The sequence below is a fragment of the Manis javanica genome, chromosome 4 (assembly GCF_040802235.1).
Source record: "Manis javanica isolate MJ-LG chromosome 4, MJ_LKY, whole genome shotgun sequence".
Taxonomy (NCBI): Eukaryota; Metazoa; Chordata; class Mammalia; order Pholidota; family Manidae; genus Manis; species Manis javanica.
Window position 1 is genome coordinate 117850997 of NC_133159.1, and position 20122 is coordinate 117871118.

The following is a 20122-nucleotide window of genomic DNA, read 5'->3' on the forward strand; positions in this document are numbered from 1 at the left end:
GAACAGAGCCACAGACCAATGGAACAGAATAGAGACTCCAAACATTAACCCAAACATATATGGTCAATTAATATTCAATAAAGGAGCCATGGACATACAATGGGGAAATGACAGTCTCTTCAACAGATGGTGCTGGCAAAACTGGACAGCTACATGTAAGAGAATGAAACTGGATCACTCTCTAACCCCATACACAAAAGTAAATTTGAAATGGATCAAAGACTTGAACGTAAGTCATGAAACCATAAAACTCTTAGAAAAAAACATAGGCAAAAATCTCTTGGACATAAACATTAGCGACTTCTTCATGAACATATCTCCCTGGGCAAGGGAAACAAAAGCAAAAATGAACAAGTGGGAATATATCAAATGAAAAAGCTTCTGTACAGCAAAGGACACCATCAATAGAACAAAAAGGTATCTTACAGTATGGGAGAATATATTCATAAATGACAGATCCGATAAAGGCTTGACATCCAAAATATATAAAGAACTCATGCACCTCAACAAACAAAAAGCAAATAATCCAACTAAAAAATGGGCAGAGGAGCTGAATAAGACAGTTCTCTAAAGAAGAAATTCAGATGGCCAACAGACACATGAAAAGATGCTCCACATCGCTTGTCATCAGAGAAATGCCAATTAAAACCACAATGAGATATCACCTCACACCAGTAAGGATGGCTACCATCCAAAAGACAAACAACAGCAAATGTTGGCGAGGTTGTGGAGAAAGGGGAACCCTCCTACACTGCTGGTGGGAATGTAAATTAGTTCAACCATTGTGGAAAGCAGTATGTAGGTTCCTCAAAATGCTCAAAATAGAAATACCATTTGACCCAGGAATTCCACTTCTAGGAATTTACCCTAAGAATGCAGCACTCCAGTTTGAAAAAGACAGATGCACCCTTATGTTTATCGCAGCACTATTTACAATAGCCAAGAAATGGAAGCAACCTAAGTGTCCATCAGTAGATGAATGGATAAAGAAGATGTGGTACATATACACAATTAACTATTATTCAGCCATAAGAAGAAAACAAATCCTACCATTTGCAACAACATGGGTGGACCTAGAGGGTATTATGCTCAGTGAAATAAGCCAGGCAGAGAAAGACAAATACCAAATGATTTCACTCATGTGTCAAGTGTAAGAACAAAGAAGAACTGAAGGAACAAAACAGCAGCAGAATCACAGAACCCATGAATGGACTAACACTTACCACAGGGAAAGGGACTGGGGATGATGGGTGGGAAGGGAGGGATAAGGGTGGGGAAAAAGAAAGGGGGCATTACAATTAGCATGTATAGTATTGTGGGGCGGGTATGGGGAGGGCTGTACAACACAGAGAAGACAGGTGGTGATTATACAACATCTTGCTATGCTGATGGACAGTGACTGTAGTGGAGTGTGTGTGGGGGACTTGGTGAGGGGGGAGCCTGGTAAACATAGTGTTCTTCATGTAATTGTAGATTAATGATAGCAAAAATTAAAAAAAACAAGACAAAAAAGGCAGCATTATAAATGATTAAAAAGAAGAGGGAGAAGAGAATGGAAAAGGCTAGGGAACAGTTCTGGATTAAAGGTGACTAAAGACAGGTTAACCAAGGCGTCTTGTGATTCCTGAATGGAGGTCCTGGATTGGGAAGAAAATCATCTATAAAGGATATTTTGGTACAGTTGTGGGAATCTGAATATTGACTATACATTAGAGGACATTATTGTATAGATATCAAATATTTGGGGTGAGTGAGTGGTATACCTAAGAGCACTGGAAAGACAATGTTCATGCTCTTAGGAGATATCTGTGGAGATATTTGAGGGTGACAGGTCATGATGCTTGCAATTAACTTTCAAATGGTTCAGTGCAAAAGCAAAATGTTGCATGTTTGTAAAGAGATAAAGCAAAAGTGGCTAAATGATTCCATGTAAAAAATACATAGGTGTTCAGGGTACTAATCCCACAACTTTTCTGTAGACTTGAAGTCTTTAAAAATGAAGTGGAGGATGAAAGGAATGGGAACAACCAAAATGTCCATCAGAAGAGTTTCAATAAACCATAAAAATTTTTGTTCAATAAACAATAAAAATTTGATGCAGATATTAAAAAAGAGAACAAGGAAGTCCTTTACATCCTCATCTGGAATACTTTCCATATATACTTTTAAGAAAAAACAAAACAAAACTGCATAGGGTATGCTGCCATTTATATTAGAAAAGGGAGGAAAAATATTTTATATTGACTTTGTATGCAAACAACTGAAAGAAAAAACTAGAAACAAGTGATAGTGTCTGTGTATTAGGGAGATGTAGGAACTGGGTGAATGACATACATAGGTGGAGGCTTTGTATATATCTGACTATATATTTTCAAATATTCTGAATGTTTCTAAATAGGAAATAAAGGAATGAGTTAGGGAAGTAGAAGCATGGAGCTACAGGGTTTTTTCAGTAAACAGAATAAACTTAAAAAGTTAAAATTTGAAACTTAAGATTTTAGGGATAATTGTGCTTGTTTATATGTATATACAAGAAGTGAACAATGGCACAATGAAAGCCCCAGACAAAGCTCTGAGGGATGGGACCCAGGGGTCATGTAAAAAGACAAAATGAGACACAGTGGAAAGGTAGGACGATGATATCTGGAAACCTCTTCCTGAAAATGGCCTCTGTAAGGAACTGAAGACAAAAGCTCAGAGAAATGCTGGGATGTCTTTATGGAGAGTGACTTGGCTATATTTTAAAGATACATCCCACTGTGCTTAGGCTCTTCCATGCAAACAATGTTACGTGTCAGTTATTCTCACCTGGACTAGGGCCTTCTAAGATTTCTTTTATCACCATCCATGGTTCTTCCAATAAGGGAATCACAGTTGGTCTGTACACTGTCAGTCCTGTTAAGGAAGGATATAAGTTTTATCCTGGAGATGAACAACATTCAAATTTTATTACCTGACTTCTATTTATCTGTGAGGACAGGCCTCTACAGGAAAACAATGGATCACAGACACGACCCAATAAGGGAATTAGGTCACTGTCCTTTACAGAAGTAGAATAGAAAGTTCCTGCCACCTGGAAGACATATACAGTGGGGGGAGTAGACAATGGGTAAGGTGCAGTATTGGGTGGGAGCCCTGTGAAGCTGTGCATCACAGTTTGCAAGTATCTTTCACTTTAGAAACCTTTCATTTGGGGAAAGGGAGTAGAACACAGCCATTTCTGTGCCTGAACGGGATGAGCACATTCATCTCTAGGCCTCATTCCTAGCAAAATACTTAGAGGCCCAGCCCATTTTTAACAATGGAGGAAAGATAAATACTTGGTGGGTATGCTGGGAGGTGGAGTGGGCACAGATGACACTTACCCAGAGAAACCATGTTCCAATAGTTCTGTAGCGTCACAGTCTTGTACAGTTCCTTCTGCACAGGACGCATTAGCTGCCAGTCCTCCTGGGTGATATCCACAGCCACATCTTTGAATGTCATTGATTCCTAACACATTAAATGTAACTTAACTTGGCTCAAAAACTGGTAGGAAGGGGATGGTGGTAACACCAGGTATGTATGTTGTGGGGGAATCACAGAATTTTGAGCTTTAGTAAGACCATAAAAGTTATCTAGTCAAAACCCCCACCAAATGTACAGATGAGCACAGCTGACTGGTCATAAAGGGTGGTTTGAAAAAAAGGTAGAATTTATTGTTTTCAACTGGCACTAGTGGCTCCATCTTAAAAGAGAAAGGGTTTCACACAAAGGGCAGAGTTGATGGTTGTACTTTTTAAGCTTTGCCTTAACATAAACTCAATGCCTTATAATTTGAAGTTTTAAGATGTTTCTGTGCTCTATGATGAAATGCAGAGCCCTTCCTTCCTTGTTTAAATAAAACATACCAAAGTACACTATGGGATTTCTCTTTGTAAATTTTCGGTGTACCTATTATAGGCTTTAGGTTTGTGGTCACCAAACGTTCAAGGATAGTGTCCTGACTATATAACAGTCTATATTAAGTTGCTGATTGCTCTATTCCAAACAATCTAAAAATACTTCTTTTTCCTTTGTCCTCCACACTGTATTAGATGTCATAATCTGCACTTTTAAAAAATGTATGATTTTGTGTATAGTTGCTTTTACTAATATGTATTTTTTAAAATTTCACACTTGCTTGGCAAGTAATTGGTCTACTTTTACTGTGGCTTTATTTTCACTGGTGAAAACTATTTAGGCTTAAGAACATTTCCATATACAGAAGTCCCTTCAGCATATCCATAATGCGGGTTCAGTGGTTAGAAATTCCCCAAACCTTTATCTGGGAAATGTTTAATCTCTTTAAAATTTAAATGGTAATCTCACTGGGTAGAGGATTCTTGGTTGAAGTTCCTTGTTTCAATACATTAGACATTTCATGTCACTCCCTTCTGAGTTTTTGCTGAGAAGTCTGCTGATAGCCTGATGAGGTTTCCTTTATAAGTGATCTTTTATCTCTTTGGCTGCTTTCAGTACTCTCTCTTTATCCTTAATCTTATCCTTTTTGTGTATAGTTGCTTTTACTTTTTGTTTTGTTTTAATTTCAAGATATATGTCTTGGTGTTATCTCCTGGAGTTCATTTTTTAGGGGCTATGCTTTTATGACCTGATTGAGGAAGTTTTCAACAATTATTCCTTCAAAGAGACTTTCTATCCCTTTGTCTCTCTCTTCTCCTTCTGGTACCCCTATAACGCAAATAGTTTGTTTGGATTGGTCACACAGCTCTCGTATTCTTTCAAACCTAGATACTCTTTTTTCTCTCTGTTCCTCAGTTCCGTTGTTTTCCTATTCTCTAATTTCCATTTCATTGACTGTCTCCTCTACTTGTAGCAATCTATTATTCATTACCTCCATTGAATATTTCATTTCAGTTCCTGTATTCTTCAGCTCTGAGGTGGCTTTTTCAGCAAAGCGTACTATTGAATGGCACTATTGAATGCATCCTTAGATACATCTTACAATCTGGTGAGTGTCCCTCTACAATTCTTTTGCTGAAAATATGTTCTTGATTACTCTTATATGCTTTTCAAATAAGCTTTGTAATTTTCTTTAAAAAATTGTATTGGGATTTGTTTTTTCACATTGAAATGTGAAAAATCACATTAAGTTTATAATTTAGGGAGAACTGACAGTTTAATGATATTCAAGGCTTCTTTCATGTCCTATAGAATGATGTAGGACACAAGGTACTACAAAATTTCTAGAATGTTTAGTCCTAGATATTTTTTAAATTATTGGAGGATAACACTGTGAATGAAATGTTTTATTTTATCTGTGTCTGATTTTGATATATATGTAAGAAATTTACTAATTTTTGTATGTCACTTTCTGTAATAGTTGCCAAACTCAGATGTTCCATTATTGTTTCCAACAGTTTTTCTTTTGATATTCGTAGGTTTTTTAGGTAAACAATCATATTATCTATAAATAATTTTACCCTGGTTACCAATTCCAGATCATTTATATTTTTATAGCAAACCTTTCTCTTAAGGCAGCCTGAAATAAAACAGACCCATGATCAACAGTAACACCACAGAATACATGGCCTTTAGTTATTCGGTATTAGCAAGTAGTGCTTATGGAGCACTTACTATAATCCACACTAACCACAAGTTTCAAAATGTTAAAGCCTTACATTCTAAAAGGTAAATTTTATTTATTAAAGTTGAATAACTCAGGCTAAGAGTGGTCAAATATCTTGCCCCAAATCACAGGTTCAATGGTAGAACCAGAAACCAAACCTGATCCATCTGGCTGTGGAGGTCAATTCCTTAACCTCTATGTGCCATTGCTGCCTAACAATCAACACGGAGGTAAGGCATAGCAAGGGATGGCAATGGGAGTCCATTTCCTACACAGGGCTTTCACCTACCTTAACAGGCTGAGGTGACTTAAGGAGAAACTGATGCTTAGCTTATAGGTAGGCCTTTGAGGGCTCAAGTTACAGGAAAGAAAATGTCCTCACACACACATCTTTAAGAAGGCATTTTAAAATCACAGAAGAAACTAAAACTCACTTTGGTCACCAATTCATTTAACCACCCTGCCTGGAAAGCATGTCTTCCTTTCGGGTCTTCTTCTGGGGTCCCTTGGGAAAAGGCTGAGCTCTGAGGAGCAGCTACGGGAGAGAGAGAGAGAGACCATGATGGAGACAGTTCTGTTTGAGCAGCCTGAGAAACTCTTCACTACATAGATGCCTACACTTTCTTAAAGTGAGAGATCAGAAGGAAACCAAAAATGCCGTCCCATTTCAAAGAAGCGAGGCCTAGGCCTTCTCTTAAGATGCCAAGGCAGGCTTCAAAAACAGGTCTGCTCTGGGACTCAAGTACATGTACAAAATTCACAATTGCTACCAAATCCTCATGTGATGTAAATTTTCTGAGATTTCTCTTAAGCAAATGTTCTCTGGACCCTTTCCTGCCTTTTAGGAAGTATGATACTATAAAATCCAATTCACGAAGCAAATGATTTATCAGTAGAATGGTTCGAACCTCTGTAGATAAACTTCGTGAGGGCTCACATGGTTAATTTGGTTGTAACTGGTCATCGTTTTATGACACTAGATAACACGTGTCTGGTTTCTGGCAATCTGGAAGGGGAACCCATACAGCATGGGGCTCATGGTAAAGCCTGTTCTCGCCCAGTGACTTTTCTCCCTAGTTTCTTTAAAGGGCTGCTCTCTGCTGCTCTGCATGTCTCCTCTAACCAATCAGGATCCTCCACTCTCTCCTCTACAATTCTCACCTTCCTCTTCTAGAATTTGAGTTAAATCCTCCACCAGAGTCACCACTTCCTCGCTGTTCTCTGGGTACTGGGACTTCACCCAAGTCCTAACCTCCCCAGGCAGGATGGTCAGGAATTGCTCCAGCACCAGCAGCTCGAGGATTTGTTCCTTTGAGCGAATCTCAGGCCTCAGCCACTTACGGCAGAGCTCTCGGAGTTGATTCAGTGCCTTTCGAGGACCAGCCAGGTCTGGATATGGAAAATTCCTAAAATTTTGTCGACAGGTCTCAGTGTTGCGTAAGAGTCTTGATGCAAGGATTTCCTTCTCAACATTGTGGGGTCCACAATGAGCCTTGTTTGGCTTCCACATTAGAAGGATTTGGGAGCGTGAAGAACTGGTCGTCCTTTTGCATGGGGCTAACATTGTTACAGTCAGAAGAGTCGATCTGGCAATGTCCTTTATTTCTCCAGTGGTAAGCCAATGGCCTTCAGTTTCATTCTAGAGCCACAAAGACATGAAGGGCTGCTGCAGTCAGCAGCAGAACAGAGTAAGGTAGTTACAAATGTGGAGCCCAGAACTTGCAGGGATGGTTAGAAGACCCTGAAACACAAGAATAGACCATAAGGTCAAGAATTCCTGGTGCTCTGCTATACACATACACAAATGAGAGAGACTACTCATTGTTCACAGATAAACACAGACTTTACCTTGGTCTCCCTCTCCTATATCCTTAGACTTGTAAGATAAGTGCAGTCTGCGTCAGGCGGGGATCGGGACTGCCACAAAAAAAAGTGGTAAGAGAAGCAAAGACTGGAATCATGAAAGATACGACAGATCAAATTTCTTGTTGAAACAGAAATTAAACATTTTTTACAGGAAAAAAAGCTTCATTATTTTAGTCTTTGATGTTACAGAAGCTGTAATGACTGAACTGGCTCGCGATAACAGAACAAATCTATTAGAATGAACTGGAAGAACTTAGTAAAGTGCCCAAGGAAAAAGAGCGAGCCGTTTGTTTACCTGTTTGGTAACAACAGGCCAGCCTATTTGGGGTTTTTGCTATCTGAGAGCCGGGGAGACTTAACGGTTAGACCGAAAAGAAGTAGAAGGTTGGTGTGATTTGAAACCCGTTACGGCTGCTGCAGGAGACAGATCCATATGAATAAATGTGAAGCCGGGCTCCCGAAGAAAACGTCAGAAGAGGCCTGACTCGGGGGGGGACCGACACCACCTGCCCAAGGGCTCCAGCTCTGAGCCGTCTTCACCCTCAGGCGTGTAACCAAAGCCAGCTGTTTACCAGGCTCTGCGGAGGAGAATGCGCCGGTCCCGCCCGTCGCCTCCCCCTTCCCGGTCCGGCCTCCCTAAGCCCTCCGCACGGAGGGTTGCGGCCAGCGAGGGCGTGGGGACCCGCTGACGCGCTGCGCTGCTACTGGGCCGCCCTCAGCAGCCTCCACCCGCGTTCGCTCTCTCCGCGGGCCGCGAGCACGGGCGCCCGCGCCTGTATCGGGTGCGGCTCGGGCCCCGGCCGCGCGGACACTCGCCCCGGCGCCGGCGACATCATTACCTGTCGCTGGGACCCGGCCGACGCGCAGCCGGAGCGGCCCTAAAGGCCCGGGGCAACAATGGCGGCGGGGGCACGGGCGCCTGCGTGGCGGGCTCAGCCACGCTCCGCAGAGGGGCTTTTGGCCCCGCCACTTCGCTTCCCCAGGAAGCAGAACGCGTCTCGGGGAGGAGCCGCACGTCTCAGCCCAGTTCTGAGAAACCGGGTCCGTAACCCACATCTAGACTCCGCCGCGACCTCGCCTCGGCGCCACTGCGCATGTGCGCAGTGATAACGCTGCGCGCCCCCTGAGCCAATCGGAGGCCGCGCCCGGCCCTCCCTCGCCAGACCTGTCTCCATGGCAACCTCCTCCACCCATCACTGTGACTTGGTCGTTAGCCTCCAAGGTTCTGAAGCGAACTTTAAAGTTGCCCTGGGCAGAGGCAGGTGTAGTAGACGACTTGGAGGTCTACCAGCATCTGGGAAAGGGGGGTGCGATTGTGGTGGCGGGTGGTTGAAGCCCTGCACTAATTAAACCAGAGAAAACCTGGTGCCAGATTCCTAGAGGGAGGGTGGGCAAAGAAGATGTGGGTCAAGGCAGAAAGGCCCAAAGTGCTGGTAGGCTCTATGTGCATAAACATTCACTGTTATCGGTTCTGAGTCCCTCCTCAGGAATCTGATTCGGAGACTCTCAGATTAGAACAAAGAACGACAGTATGCTGTTTATAAGAGACACAGAACATAAAACAGAAAGCTTGAAATGAAAGGATGGAAAAACATTTCAGGTATTCTGCTATCTACCGCTGTGTTGGCAAACCATCCCCAAACGTAATGGTTCAAAAGAACAACCATTTTGTTATGTGCATGGATTTTGTGGGTCAGGAATTTGGAAGAACAGTGGGTGTGGCTCTTCTCTGCTCCATTGTGTCTGGAGCCTCAGCTGAGATGATTTGATGGCACGGAGGGTCCACTTCCAAGATGGCTTCTCCACTCACTTGTCTTGTGCGTGGGCTGAGGTGGCTTAAGGATAAGCTCAGTTTGGATTTGGCCAGAGCGCCAACATGTGGCCTTTTCAGCATGAAGGACTTGGGGATGGTTGGGCTCCTTATGTGGTGCCTCTGGGGTTCAAGAGCAGGTGTATTAGTGAACAAGAAAGAAACTCCGTGGATGATTATGACATAGCTTTGGAAGTAACAGAGGAAGTCATATCACTTAGGTCATAGTTTTGGTCAAAGCAGTCACAAGTCTGTGCAGAATCAGCTGGAGGCAAATGTAAACCTCATCTCTCAATGAGAGGAGTGTCAGAGTGTCTTAATAGTACCAAAGCAGGCAAATCTGAGCAACAACAAAAAAATAAAACTACCATATTTTCCAGCAATTCCACTAATGGGTATTTATCAGAAGGAAAGGAAAACACTGACTTGAAATACATCCCCATGTTCACTGCAACAGTATTCACAGCAGCCAAGACACGGAAGCAAGCGGAAGCAACCTAAGTATCGATGGATGAATGGATAAAGAAGTTGTGGTGTGTATGTATATATAAATGGAATATTAATCAACAATAAAAAATGAAATCTTGCTCTTTGTGGCAACATGGATAGACCTTGAGGGCATTGTCCTAAGTGATATATACCAGACAAAGACAAATATTGTAGGATCTCACTCATGTGTGGAATCTAAACAAACAACTGAACTTACAAATACAGAGAACATATTGTTGGTGGCCAGAGTCAGGGGGTGGATATGGGTGGGTGAAGTGGGTGATGATGGTTAAAAGGTACAAACTCTTAGTTACAACAACCTTCAATTCTGGGGATGTAATGTACAACATGGTGACTGTGGTTAACAATAGTGTATTGTATATTTGAAAGTTGTTGGGTGAGTAGATCTTCAAAGTTCTCATCACAAGAAAAAGAAATTATGACTGTGAGGTGATGGATGTTAACTAGACTTATTGTGGTGATCAATTCACAATATATATGGATATTGAACCATTACATTGTACACCTGAAATAAATATGTCAATTATATCCCAGTAAAAAAATAAAACATTGCTTTGTATAATTGCCACACAAGGAACTGCACACGCTTAAAATCTACATTTTAAGTATTGACGTATGCACACACTTGTGAAACCATCACCACAATCATGATAGTGAATAAATATGTTTGTCATCCTCAAATGTCTCCTAGTGGTCTTATTGCAGTCGCTTTCTGTCCCCCATTCCTCCTTCTCCAAGCAACCACTCATTTGCTTTCTGTCACTCTTGATTAATTCTCATCTTCTTGAATTAAAAACAAAGCAGATATAGCCACATAGTATGTACTAATTTCTGTCTAACTGCTTTCATTCAGCATAACCATCCAGAATTGTCCCTAAGCCAATAGTTCAGCCTAGCATGGCATTGAATAGATATGTTAACAATTTGTTCATTCATTCATCTGCTGATAGATATTTATGTTTCCAATTTTTGTGTGTTTGAAATAAAGTTGCTATGAACATTCCTGGGAAAGTCATTGTCAATTGTAAGGACACACACTTTTATTTCCCTTGGTTAACACCTAGGTATGGAAAGGGCAGATCATACAATAGGTGTATGTTCAACTTTTTAAGACACGGTCAAACTGTGTCCCAAAGGGTTTGCGTTATTTTGTGTTCCTACCAACAGTGTATGAGATACCCAGCTCCTCTGGTGAGGATTTTTAATTCCTGCTGTAGTATATTCAGCATTTTCTTATTTGATTTTGCAGAATCAGAATGAGTCAAGGCTATTTACGTTACATAAAGTTAGTTAAATTTGCCCTGGTGGTAACTGAAAAATAAAATAAGAAACAGACATCATCATAGTTATACTATTGTAATTATTTTTATGTATTTTCCTTCATATTTTTTTCAGGTGTATGCACAAGAACATACACCTCACTTAGGAGGTACCATAAATAAGCAATTACCTAAACGTGACATTTCTATTTTTAAGTAAACATTTTATTTCACATCTAGTTATAAAAAATAACGGAGATCCCATATACCCTATACCCAGTTTCCCTCAGTGGGAACATTTTACAAAACCATTGTTCAATATGGCAGCTGGGACGACATTGACAGTCAGGATACAGAACATGAGCATCACTAGAGGGAGCCCACGCTTGTCCTTTTATAGCTACACTTACTTCCCTCCAGCAGCCAACCCTGCCTTAGCCCCTGGCAACCACCAATTTGTTCTTCTATTCCTTCTTTTTTTTAAATTTTTAAAAATCATTTCATGAATTCTGCGTAAACTGAATCATACAGTATGTAATTTTTGTGAATGGCTTTTTTCACCCAGGGTAATTCTCTGGGATTGATCCAGGTTGTTGCTTGTATCAGTTTTCATTGTAGTCTTCCATGGTATGGATGTAGCTCACCTACAAATGGACATTTGGGGTGTTTCCCATTCTTGGCTATTACAAATAAAACTGGCATGAAAACGTGAGCATAAGCTTTTTGTGTGAATATCTTCTTTTCTCTGAATAAATTCATAGAATTGTAATTGTTGCACTAAATGGTAGTTGTGTGTTTAGTTTTTGAGAAACTGTCAAGCCGTTTCCTGCAGTGGCTGTACCATTTCACATTCCCACCAGCAATGTGTGAGTGATCCAGTTTCTGCCTCCTAATCAGCTTTTGGTGTGGTGACATTTTTATTTTAGCCATTCTGGTGGATGTGTAGTGATATTGTGGTTTTAATTTGCGTTTCCCTGGTGGCTAACGATGTCGAACTTCTTGCTTATTGGACTCTATCCTCTTCTAGGAAGCTCTCCAATCAATAAATTAATTTACGTGTTAAGGAACTAGAAAAAGAGGAACTTGACTCGAGGTTGAAAGAAAGAAGGAGATGATAAAGATTAAAGTGGAGATAAATGAAATTAGGACTAGGAAAGCTGTAGATAGAATCCACAAAACCAAAAATTTGGAAAGATCAACAAAATCGACACACCTTTACCTTGAATGACCAAGAAAAAACATGGAAGACACAAAGTAATAAAATCAGAATTGAAAATGGAGACTTCATGTAAAGAAAAAGGATTACAGGAGAACTCTGTGAACAATGTACTCACACAAAGAAGGTTATCAAGATGAAACGGAAAATTCAATCAGTGATTCAACAGGCGACCGGCAGGGGGCACAGGGCCACCACAGTGGGCGCAAAACTCCCTGTGTTCTCCTCGATGGCCACCAGAGGACGAGCGGACCCGCGCTTAGTTTGTAGGCGTAGAGCACATGCGTGTTCGCCGGGGACTCGGATGCCAAGTTCAGGCGGAGGGAGCTGCTTGGTGTCCGATAGTCCCCGCAGCCGAGTATGGGAGGGCGGGGGGGGCGGGGCTTTATCCCGGGGGGGGGCGGGGCTTTATCCCAGACTTCTCCGGAGCATTTTTGAAAAATAGCGAGTGCAGAGGCTTTCGTTTCCTGGAAAGTTCCTGGGTGTTTTATGCTTGACTTTCTCGGTGCAATATTTTATCAATACGTTTTACAATAGACATTTCAAGGAATGGACGAAATTTCGGCTCTCCCTGCGGTATGAAGGGGAAGGAGAGCTCTCCTGGCATGCTTTAATTAATTGTTTCATTTTTTCCCCCTGTAACGTGAAAGTAATTGAAAACATTGAAAAACTGCAAAGTAGGGGTGTTGAAAATGACATTGTTTAGTTTATACCAAAAGAAAATGTATTATGAATTTACTCTCCTGGCCTTGATGGAAGCAAACTCATCAATAATGTCTTAAAAATATACACTCCTTACCTGATCCATTTTCACTTAAGATTGTTGACATCTTTGATGATTTATCATGACCCAGTGACAATCTTAAATATTTGTTCATGAATTTGGCTTTCTCTCCTTAGGACTCCATTGTGACTGGTGGTGTTAAAAATTATGCTGTGCTCATAGTTAATAACATGGTATTCTGTACTTAAGAATTTAGTAAGAGGTAGGACTCATAGCATGATTTCTTATCACACACATGAAGAAAGGACAGAGGGAAACTTCTGGAGGTGATGGATCTGTTTATTACCTTGTTTGTGGTGATAGTATCATGGGTGTATACATATGTCCAAACTCATCAAATTGTATACATAAAACACATGCAAGATTTTTCTTGCCTTATTATATGTTTCAAAATGTCCAGTTCCACGTTTGCATGTAAACATTTATTCAAATTTGGAAACAGTGACAGATGAATGTTTGAACTATCTTTTCTTGAAGCCTACAAAGAATCTCATATAAGAGTGAAGTCTGTGTCATTTTGATTCTAAGTTTAATCCTTATTGGATACTCTCTAGAATCATTATCACTGAAGAAAGAAAAATAACATTGTTATGAGTCCCCCCCAAATTCATGTGTTGAAGCCCTAATCCCCAATGTGATGGTATTTGGAGGTGGGGCCTTTGGGTGGCAATTAAGTTTAGATTAGGTCATGGGGGAAGAGCCCCCATGATTTAGTGTCCATATTAGATGATGATGAGAGACCTTGAGGGTGCTTCCTCTTTCTGGGAATGCACACATGAAGGAAGGGCCATGTGAGGACAGAGGAGAAGGTGGCCATCAGTAAGCCAGGAAGAACGTTCTCACTGGACATTGAATCTGCCAGCACCTTGTTCTTGGATTTCCTAGCCCCCAGAACTGTGAGAAATAAATGTCTGTTGTTGCAGTTAGCCAGTCTATGGTGTTTTGTTATTGCAGCTAGAGCTGAGCAAGACAAATGGGATGTTAGAAACAGGTTAATCCAAAAGACTAAAATGCTCTGATTTTTCACAAAAACAATCTGGAGCTCAAAGTTTGTGCTGAGATGAACATATGAGTTGTCTTTTCTTGAAGCCACAGAAGATTCTGGCACAGGAGTTAAATCTGTGTCATTTACATCTAGAGAAAATAATAAAGACTATCCAGTAGGAACATTAAATATTTGGGCACACACACAAATCCCAAAAGGCTGTGTTTCTCAAAGAGACTTGGAGGAAGCTGAGAGGACATACTCAGGCCACAAGAAACTTCACTCTGGTGTGACCAGGGCCCTGAAGGACTTCTGGTGTCCACAGAGTTGTGGGGAGGGTGGAATGAGGTTGGGAAGGTCATGGGGGGAGGGGTGGATGCCTTATGAGGACCAAGAGCACAAATCAAGTCTTGCAGTCAAGTCTGACCTCTACAGCTTAGAGTGGGAAAGGGCTTCACATTTTCTTAGGGATGTAGTCACTCTATTCTGTCTATTCTAATGACTTTTAAAACTTTATTCTACAATTGTTACTAATACAAGGAAATGATAAAGAGAATCTACTAATTGTAGCTTGTTCCCTTATTTTAAAACATCTCTGGAAAAAAGATGTAAAAAAATAATCTCTCCAGTTAGAAACTGGGAATTGGAGGTGAGTGGCAACCCAGAAAGTGTACATGAGGGTTGGGGAGCTGGGTTGGGATGGACAAGGAATCAGAATGTCCGGAAGTTTCCAGAGAGGAGCTGTCTTTAGGATAAGGAGTGAGTTAGGGGCAGTGATTGAAAGAATAGGGCTGCAGGGGATGGGGAGTGGGCCACCATTATGATCCAGAGGTACAGGTAGGAGTTGGGTGAGGGAGGTGGAGCTCAAACAAGAGGCTGGGGGACAGACTGAGCTCTTGTCCTCAACACTGCACCCAGCCAGAGGCCCTGCCCCTGCGGGTGCCCCTCCCTGCTGGTGCCCTGTCCTCCAATTCTCCCTCCCCCTGCCACTCCCTGCCAGTGCCATGCCCTCATCCCTACCCCAACCCCCACTGGTGCCATTCCCACCGGTGCCCCACTTCCAACTCCTTACTTACAGGTGAAGGAATAGGACAGTGTGTAGGAGAAATTGGTCATCCCGTCCTTCCTGAGCTGAAGGAATGAAACGCTCTCCCCCTTCCCAGATTTGCCTCCATCTGCATCCTGCAGATTTCCTTCTCCACTCTCCCCAGAAGCTGCTGTCAAGTGTGGGTGAAAACACCAGCTGTGCACCAGCAGTGACATCTGAGTTGTAACAGCTCAGCAACCTTTCCACCAAGGGTAGAGAAGTCCACGCTGCCCTCAGCGGCAGCCTTGGGCCACCAGTCCCGGGAAGGCTGCACCTGCTCTGGGTCCTTCCCCTCAGAGCCACATGCACAAGAGGACATTCTGTGGCTGAGAGGCATGAGGGGAATTTGCAGAGCTGTATGCAGTGCTGTGAAGGGAAGGTTTGATGAATGCTGCTCCGGCTCCACTCATAGATGTGATTCCTAAGAAGAAATGCTAGAAAAGAAACAACACACCCAAAATGGAGTCATTTGCGCCCCAAACCAAGACTTAATTAGTTTTAACCTATCCCAGGAGTATGACCTTTGAACAGTATCTGAAATTTCCTGACCAGCACCAGTGAGCTAATCTGCATGATAAAACCCTGCCGTTCCCTTCCCCCACAAAAGATGCTGTCCTGGCCTGAAACTGCCACTTTTTTTCTTTTGCCAGTAATTTCTGGTCCCACCCTCCTGCCTATGAAAACCTTCCATTTTGTACAACTCCTCAGAACATCTCTCTGCTTGCTGGAGGGGATGCTGCTTGATTCACAAATTGCTTAATAAAGACAATTAGATCTTCAAGTTTACTTGACTGTTTGCTTTTAACATACAGAGATGGGGAGTCCATGTTGTAGGCTTGGCCAGTGCTCGGCTACAGCCAGCACACAGCTGGACCTGACGCTCCAGGATATATAAACAACTCTGGGGATGGGAGCCTGCAAGCCAGCACTTACTTTGCTAATTCATCTTACCTGCCAGTTCTCCATTTGCTGTGTCATGTCCTCCCACATTATGGCTCTCAGACTCAGACTTAACAATATAGTGGATTCATCTGTCCGTGCATTAGTTGGAGTCTAGGACATCTTAAGGCTAAGATTCTGTTTTGGAACTAAGAAGTTAAAAATTAAAATTTCCAACATATTTTAGAAACCATTAGCCAACAACTGACCATATCCTGAACCAGGGAAAAAATCCCAAAACAAATGCTATGCTCCCATTATCTGAGGGAAATCATCACCTTGAGCAAGAACAGGACTAACAAATTCCTTGTCTAAGCTTATCTTGTAGAACAGCAAAGACAGAAATGAGACAGTGTAAGGAAGAGAAAACAGGGACTCTGTTCTAAGTTACACCTCCATCTTGGGGGTTAAATGTCAAAAGGTAAAATTCCCAGACTGTCTTTAAAGCAAAGAATTTATGGTGAGCCATTAACTGACCATATGAGTGATTTAAGGCTTGCTATTTTAGAGCAGATCTTGCAGTTGGCTATTTATCCCCAAAGACAAATTAAGAAACTTTCTTCATTATTCCAGATATACAGCCCATATTGTCTGTGTAAGGTTTTTCAAATTAAAGAAAATAAACCATTTGAATAGTTGACTGCAATTTGGGAAGCACACATACTCAATTCCTTTAAAAAGAAATTGGCCCAGCCAGGTTAGGGGGTCCACTGTTAATGCAGGGGGTAAGCTCCCCAGTTCCCAGGGAACAGGCCCAAAAAGCCAGTTGTCACCACGGTGAGGTCCAGTTTCCCTATAGTAAGTCCTTGGGATTGTTTGCAGGCAGATCACTGATGCCCCATTGGATCAAAGAACAATCTTCATTGATTTTGTAGCAGAAAAGAAAGCACAACTCTTCAAAAGTGCTCCCATTCTCTTTGGGTAGGGTCTTTCTGGATTTAGTTTGCAATCCAGCATTTCTCTTGTACTTTTATCACTTAAAAAATTATTTCCAACCATATTCACTACAGTGACAGAAATGACTCGAGTAAGAATTACAACACCAAGCCCTTTAATAGACATTACACAAGTTAGCTTTAAACATTTGACAACACCGTAAAAAAAAAGTCAAAATCCTGTACCTGTGTTTTAGGCAGGCAATCTCCCTGTTAGTTTCAACTATCTCTTTCCCAACAGGGTTCTGAGCTAAGGGAGAAAAATTCAAATTGGCCATGGTTGATTCTGCATGAAAAGAAAGAGAAAACATCTTATCCATTTCTTCTCAAGAGTGGTGATCACAAGAAGACAACACATTAAAGACTATAAGACAGGGCTTGCAAAGGCCATTGTAATTGTCTGCATTAGGGAGTGAGGAATTCTGCAAACCTTGGGCAGGATGAATATTACCTGGTGTCTGAATGAGTGTTCGTCCTTTGTTTTCCACATCCTCAACTCTTCGCTTTCATCAGCTAAATTGCAGTATTGAATACAATTCTGAATACTCTGTTCATGTCTCCCTTACCTTAACAAGGGCACCTTGAGGAACATTATCCATTATCAAACATATTTCTATGATTTTAACAGAATTGTGGGATGAGAGTATGGCTGTCATTTCCTTATTATACGAAGTTCTGCACGGAAGTTCTGAGTTGATTTATTTCCTCTACCCTTTCCCAACAGGGCCCTAATTAATTCTTCTATATTTATCTCCAGTCAGAAGCTCTTCTTCTTCCTTTAGTTATATATCCTCAGCCTTTGTCCCAGGGACTACTACCTGGTCTATAAAAGGGTGGATCATGTTAATGGCACATGAGAACCAAACTGTTCTCCTAAGATGCAAGGGCCATTGCTCCCCTCCCTGGAACCCTTCTGGGGGAACCACGTGCCCTCAGTCTGGCCAGCAATGGAGGCCAGTACACTTTCATAACTTTACATTATTTTCATATGATTGTAACTGGGCCTGAAGGAGTTAAAAGCTGGTTTCTAGCTCCTTGCTGTCCACTAGGAGCAAGACAAGGATGATAACTGGATGGATAGGGCAACATTATCTATTTTGTTCTTGGAGTTTAGAGATAGAAATCCTCCAAAGACAAAGCAAGGAGAGGAACTGAAAATTCCAAGATCCTTAATCACCACTCCTTTAAATTTGCCAAAGTAACTGCAGCTCTGTACACAGGTCTGTGAATAACTTTGCTTTCAGCTGACAGGTAAGACAATAATCGTACTGTCAAGTTTGCGGGAACATCACGGCCAGACCTCAGGAATCCACCCACCAAGGAAGGGGAGTTTCAGGACCCTCCTCAGACGCTGGCTGACGTCTGGATGTCCGCAATTACCTGTCACCTCCCGCTCCCCCTCCTACTCCCTCTGTCCCCAGCATAACGGGAGCTCGGCCTCAACCCCGAGTTAAGAGGCCTTGAGGACAGCAGTCCTCCCCGCCTCCAACCTGAGGCCGGTTGAGCGCAGCCTTTCTCTACTCTCCACTCTGTCCCTGGGTGCCCTGGCTGAACCGTGCGGCAGCGAACCGGACACGGCTACACGATGATGTTTTTCTCCAGCGTGAATTCCCGATGCTCGGGTCGCCTGCCCTTTGCGCTGTGTGCGCGTGAATGGTGACACAAAGCCAGCAGGGCTTGCGGACGCTGCACGCCGCTGAACTCACCCGGATGATTTGTAGTTCTCGCAGCCCAAGTCTTTTACGACGCGCACCTGAGAGCTGACGCGTGCTGTGGCTGCTGGCCTCGATTCCTTGTCACCTCACACTTTGCCACCACGGGCAACCTGGCTATGCTTTTGTGATCCTGGGGGGCGGCGGGGGTGGAGCTGCAGCGAAGAACCCCCGCCCCGCCTGCGCACGCGCGCTGCGCTCCCTGGCGGCCGAGGCCAGAAGTGTCCCGGGAGCGCCGGCGCAGGCCACCCTGGTCCCTTCCTTGCAGACCGGTCGCCCCCGAAGTAAGTGTGCCGACTGACGGATTCAGCCAAAGAACAGATCAATGATTGCATGGCCACATATCGATGCTAACAAATGATTGGTTGCTACTGTGCAATTCAAATTTAACTGGATTTTATCTAGTATTTTACCTGACGAGCCTAGGACCAGGGCTCCGGAGCAACAGTGCTTGCGGTAAATTATAAAAACGTGTAGGACGGAAACGACTGAGTTTTGAGTAACAGGAGGCCCCTGTGCTGTACTATTTTATTTTTCCATGTCCAGTGCTTACTACCAAGCGCTCTGGAAATAGTAATTAATTGGATCCTCAGAACAACCCACGTTCTCCACTTCCACAGGTAACGAAATGGAGCCATGGAGGGAGGCGGCAGTTCTGGGTTGAAAGAAAGCCTCTTTCTAGGTACCCCAGGGGGCTCTGAAGGGCCGGGCTCCTGTCCTTCGGGTTCCAGCACTCATTTCTCCTAGTCCAGCTGCATTTCCACCGGCCGGGTGTCTTGAGGGCATCGTCCTCTGGGGGCTCAGCAGAGCCTGGAGTCTCCTGCTCCGGGGGTGGGGAGCGGCGTGCAGACAAGAAGCTCACACAGGAGGCTGCTTCCGCAGTGAAAGCAGAAGAAGCTAAAGCCGCTGGTGCCGCAGTGATGGAAGGACCCAGGGCCCTAGTAGGTGAAGTGGTCAGGGAAGGTCTCAGAGCAAGGTCCGAGAGCCGGGGCCCACGGGCGGTCGGGAGTTACTCTGTGTGGGATGGCAGTCATTCACTGACCAGTCAGAACTGGCACTGCCATGGTCAGATACACATTTTAGAAAGTTCTGTCTGGTGACTGTGCAGAGAATGAGCTGTTAGGAGGGCAAGTGGGGAAGGAAGCAAACTCAGTGATGTGTATGGTGGTCCCAGTGGCTTCAAACCAGGGCAAGGGGTGACAGAAAAGTTCAGGGAGAGCTGAGGGATGGGCCTTCTGGAGAGCCCCCGGAGGAAGGAGGGGGCCCTTCTCATGGCTGGAGCCCTTTCCTCCTCCAGGTCTCAGCCCAAATGTCTTCTCTAGGAGAGCCTTCCCTGACCGCCCTCTGGAGAAGGCTCATCGGCACAGCATTCTGTTTGGTTTTCTTCACAGCAGTCAGCCAGAGCTGGTAG

General features: G+C 43.2%; 1 protein-coding gene and 1 long non-coding RNA gene across 6 annotated transcripts in view; both read right to left on the reverse strand.

The window, feature by feature from the left end:
* The window catches only part of ZNF287 (zinc finger protein 287), a 31974-nt gene extending 21611 nt beyond the window's left edge, over positions 1–10363 (reverse strand). The window contains exons 1-6 of one of the 4 annotated variants that reach the window (XM_017641570.3): positions 8314–10363; positions 7457–7525; positions 6770–7349; positions 6043–6143; positions 3366–3492; positions 2809–2895 (exon numbers count right to left, since the gene is read on the reverse strand). In XM_017641570.3, the coding sequence (XP_017497059.1) occupies positions 2809–2895; positions 3366–3492; positions 6043–6143; positions 6770–7172 (718 nt within the window). In that variant the 5' untranslated portion in view covers positions 7173–7349; positions 7457–7525; positions 8314–10363. The other 3 variants (XM_037013295.2, XM_073234753.1, XM_017641571.3) reach the window with 3 other exon arrangements.
* A 2958-nt stretch (positions 10364–13321) lies between these two features.
* On the reverse strand, positions 13322–18895 carry LOC108384530 (uncharacterized). Of its 2 annotated transcripts, XR_001850064.2 has the most exons (5): positions 18706–18895; positions 17186–17285; positions 16077–16213; positions 15115–15559; positions 13322–14187 (listed from the first exon to the last, which is right to left on the reverse strand). It is a non-coding gene; the product is annotated as an uncharacterized lncRNA (long non-coding RNA). The 2 variants fall into 2 exon arrangements; XR_005059960.2 differs by lacking the exon at positions 13322–14187 and having other exon boundaries at positions 14795–15559.
* Between the last annotated feature and the right edge of the window lie 1227 nt (positions 18896–20122).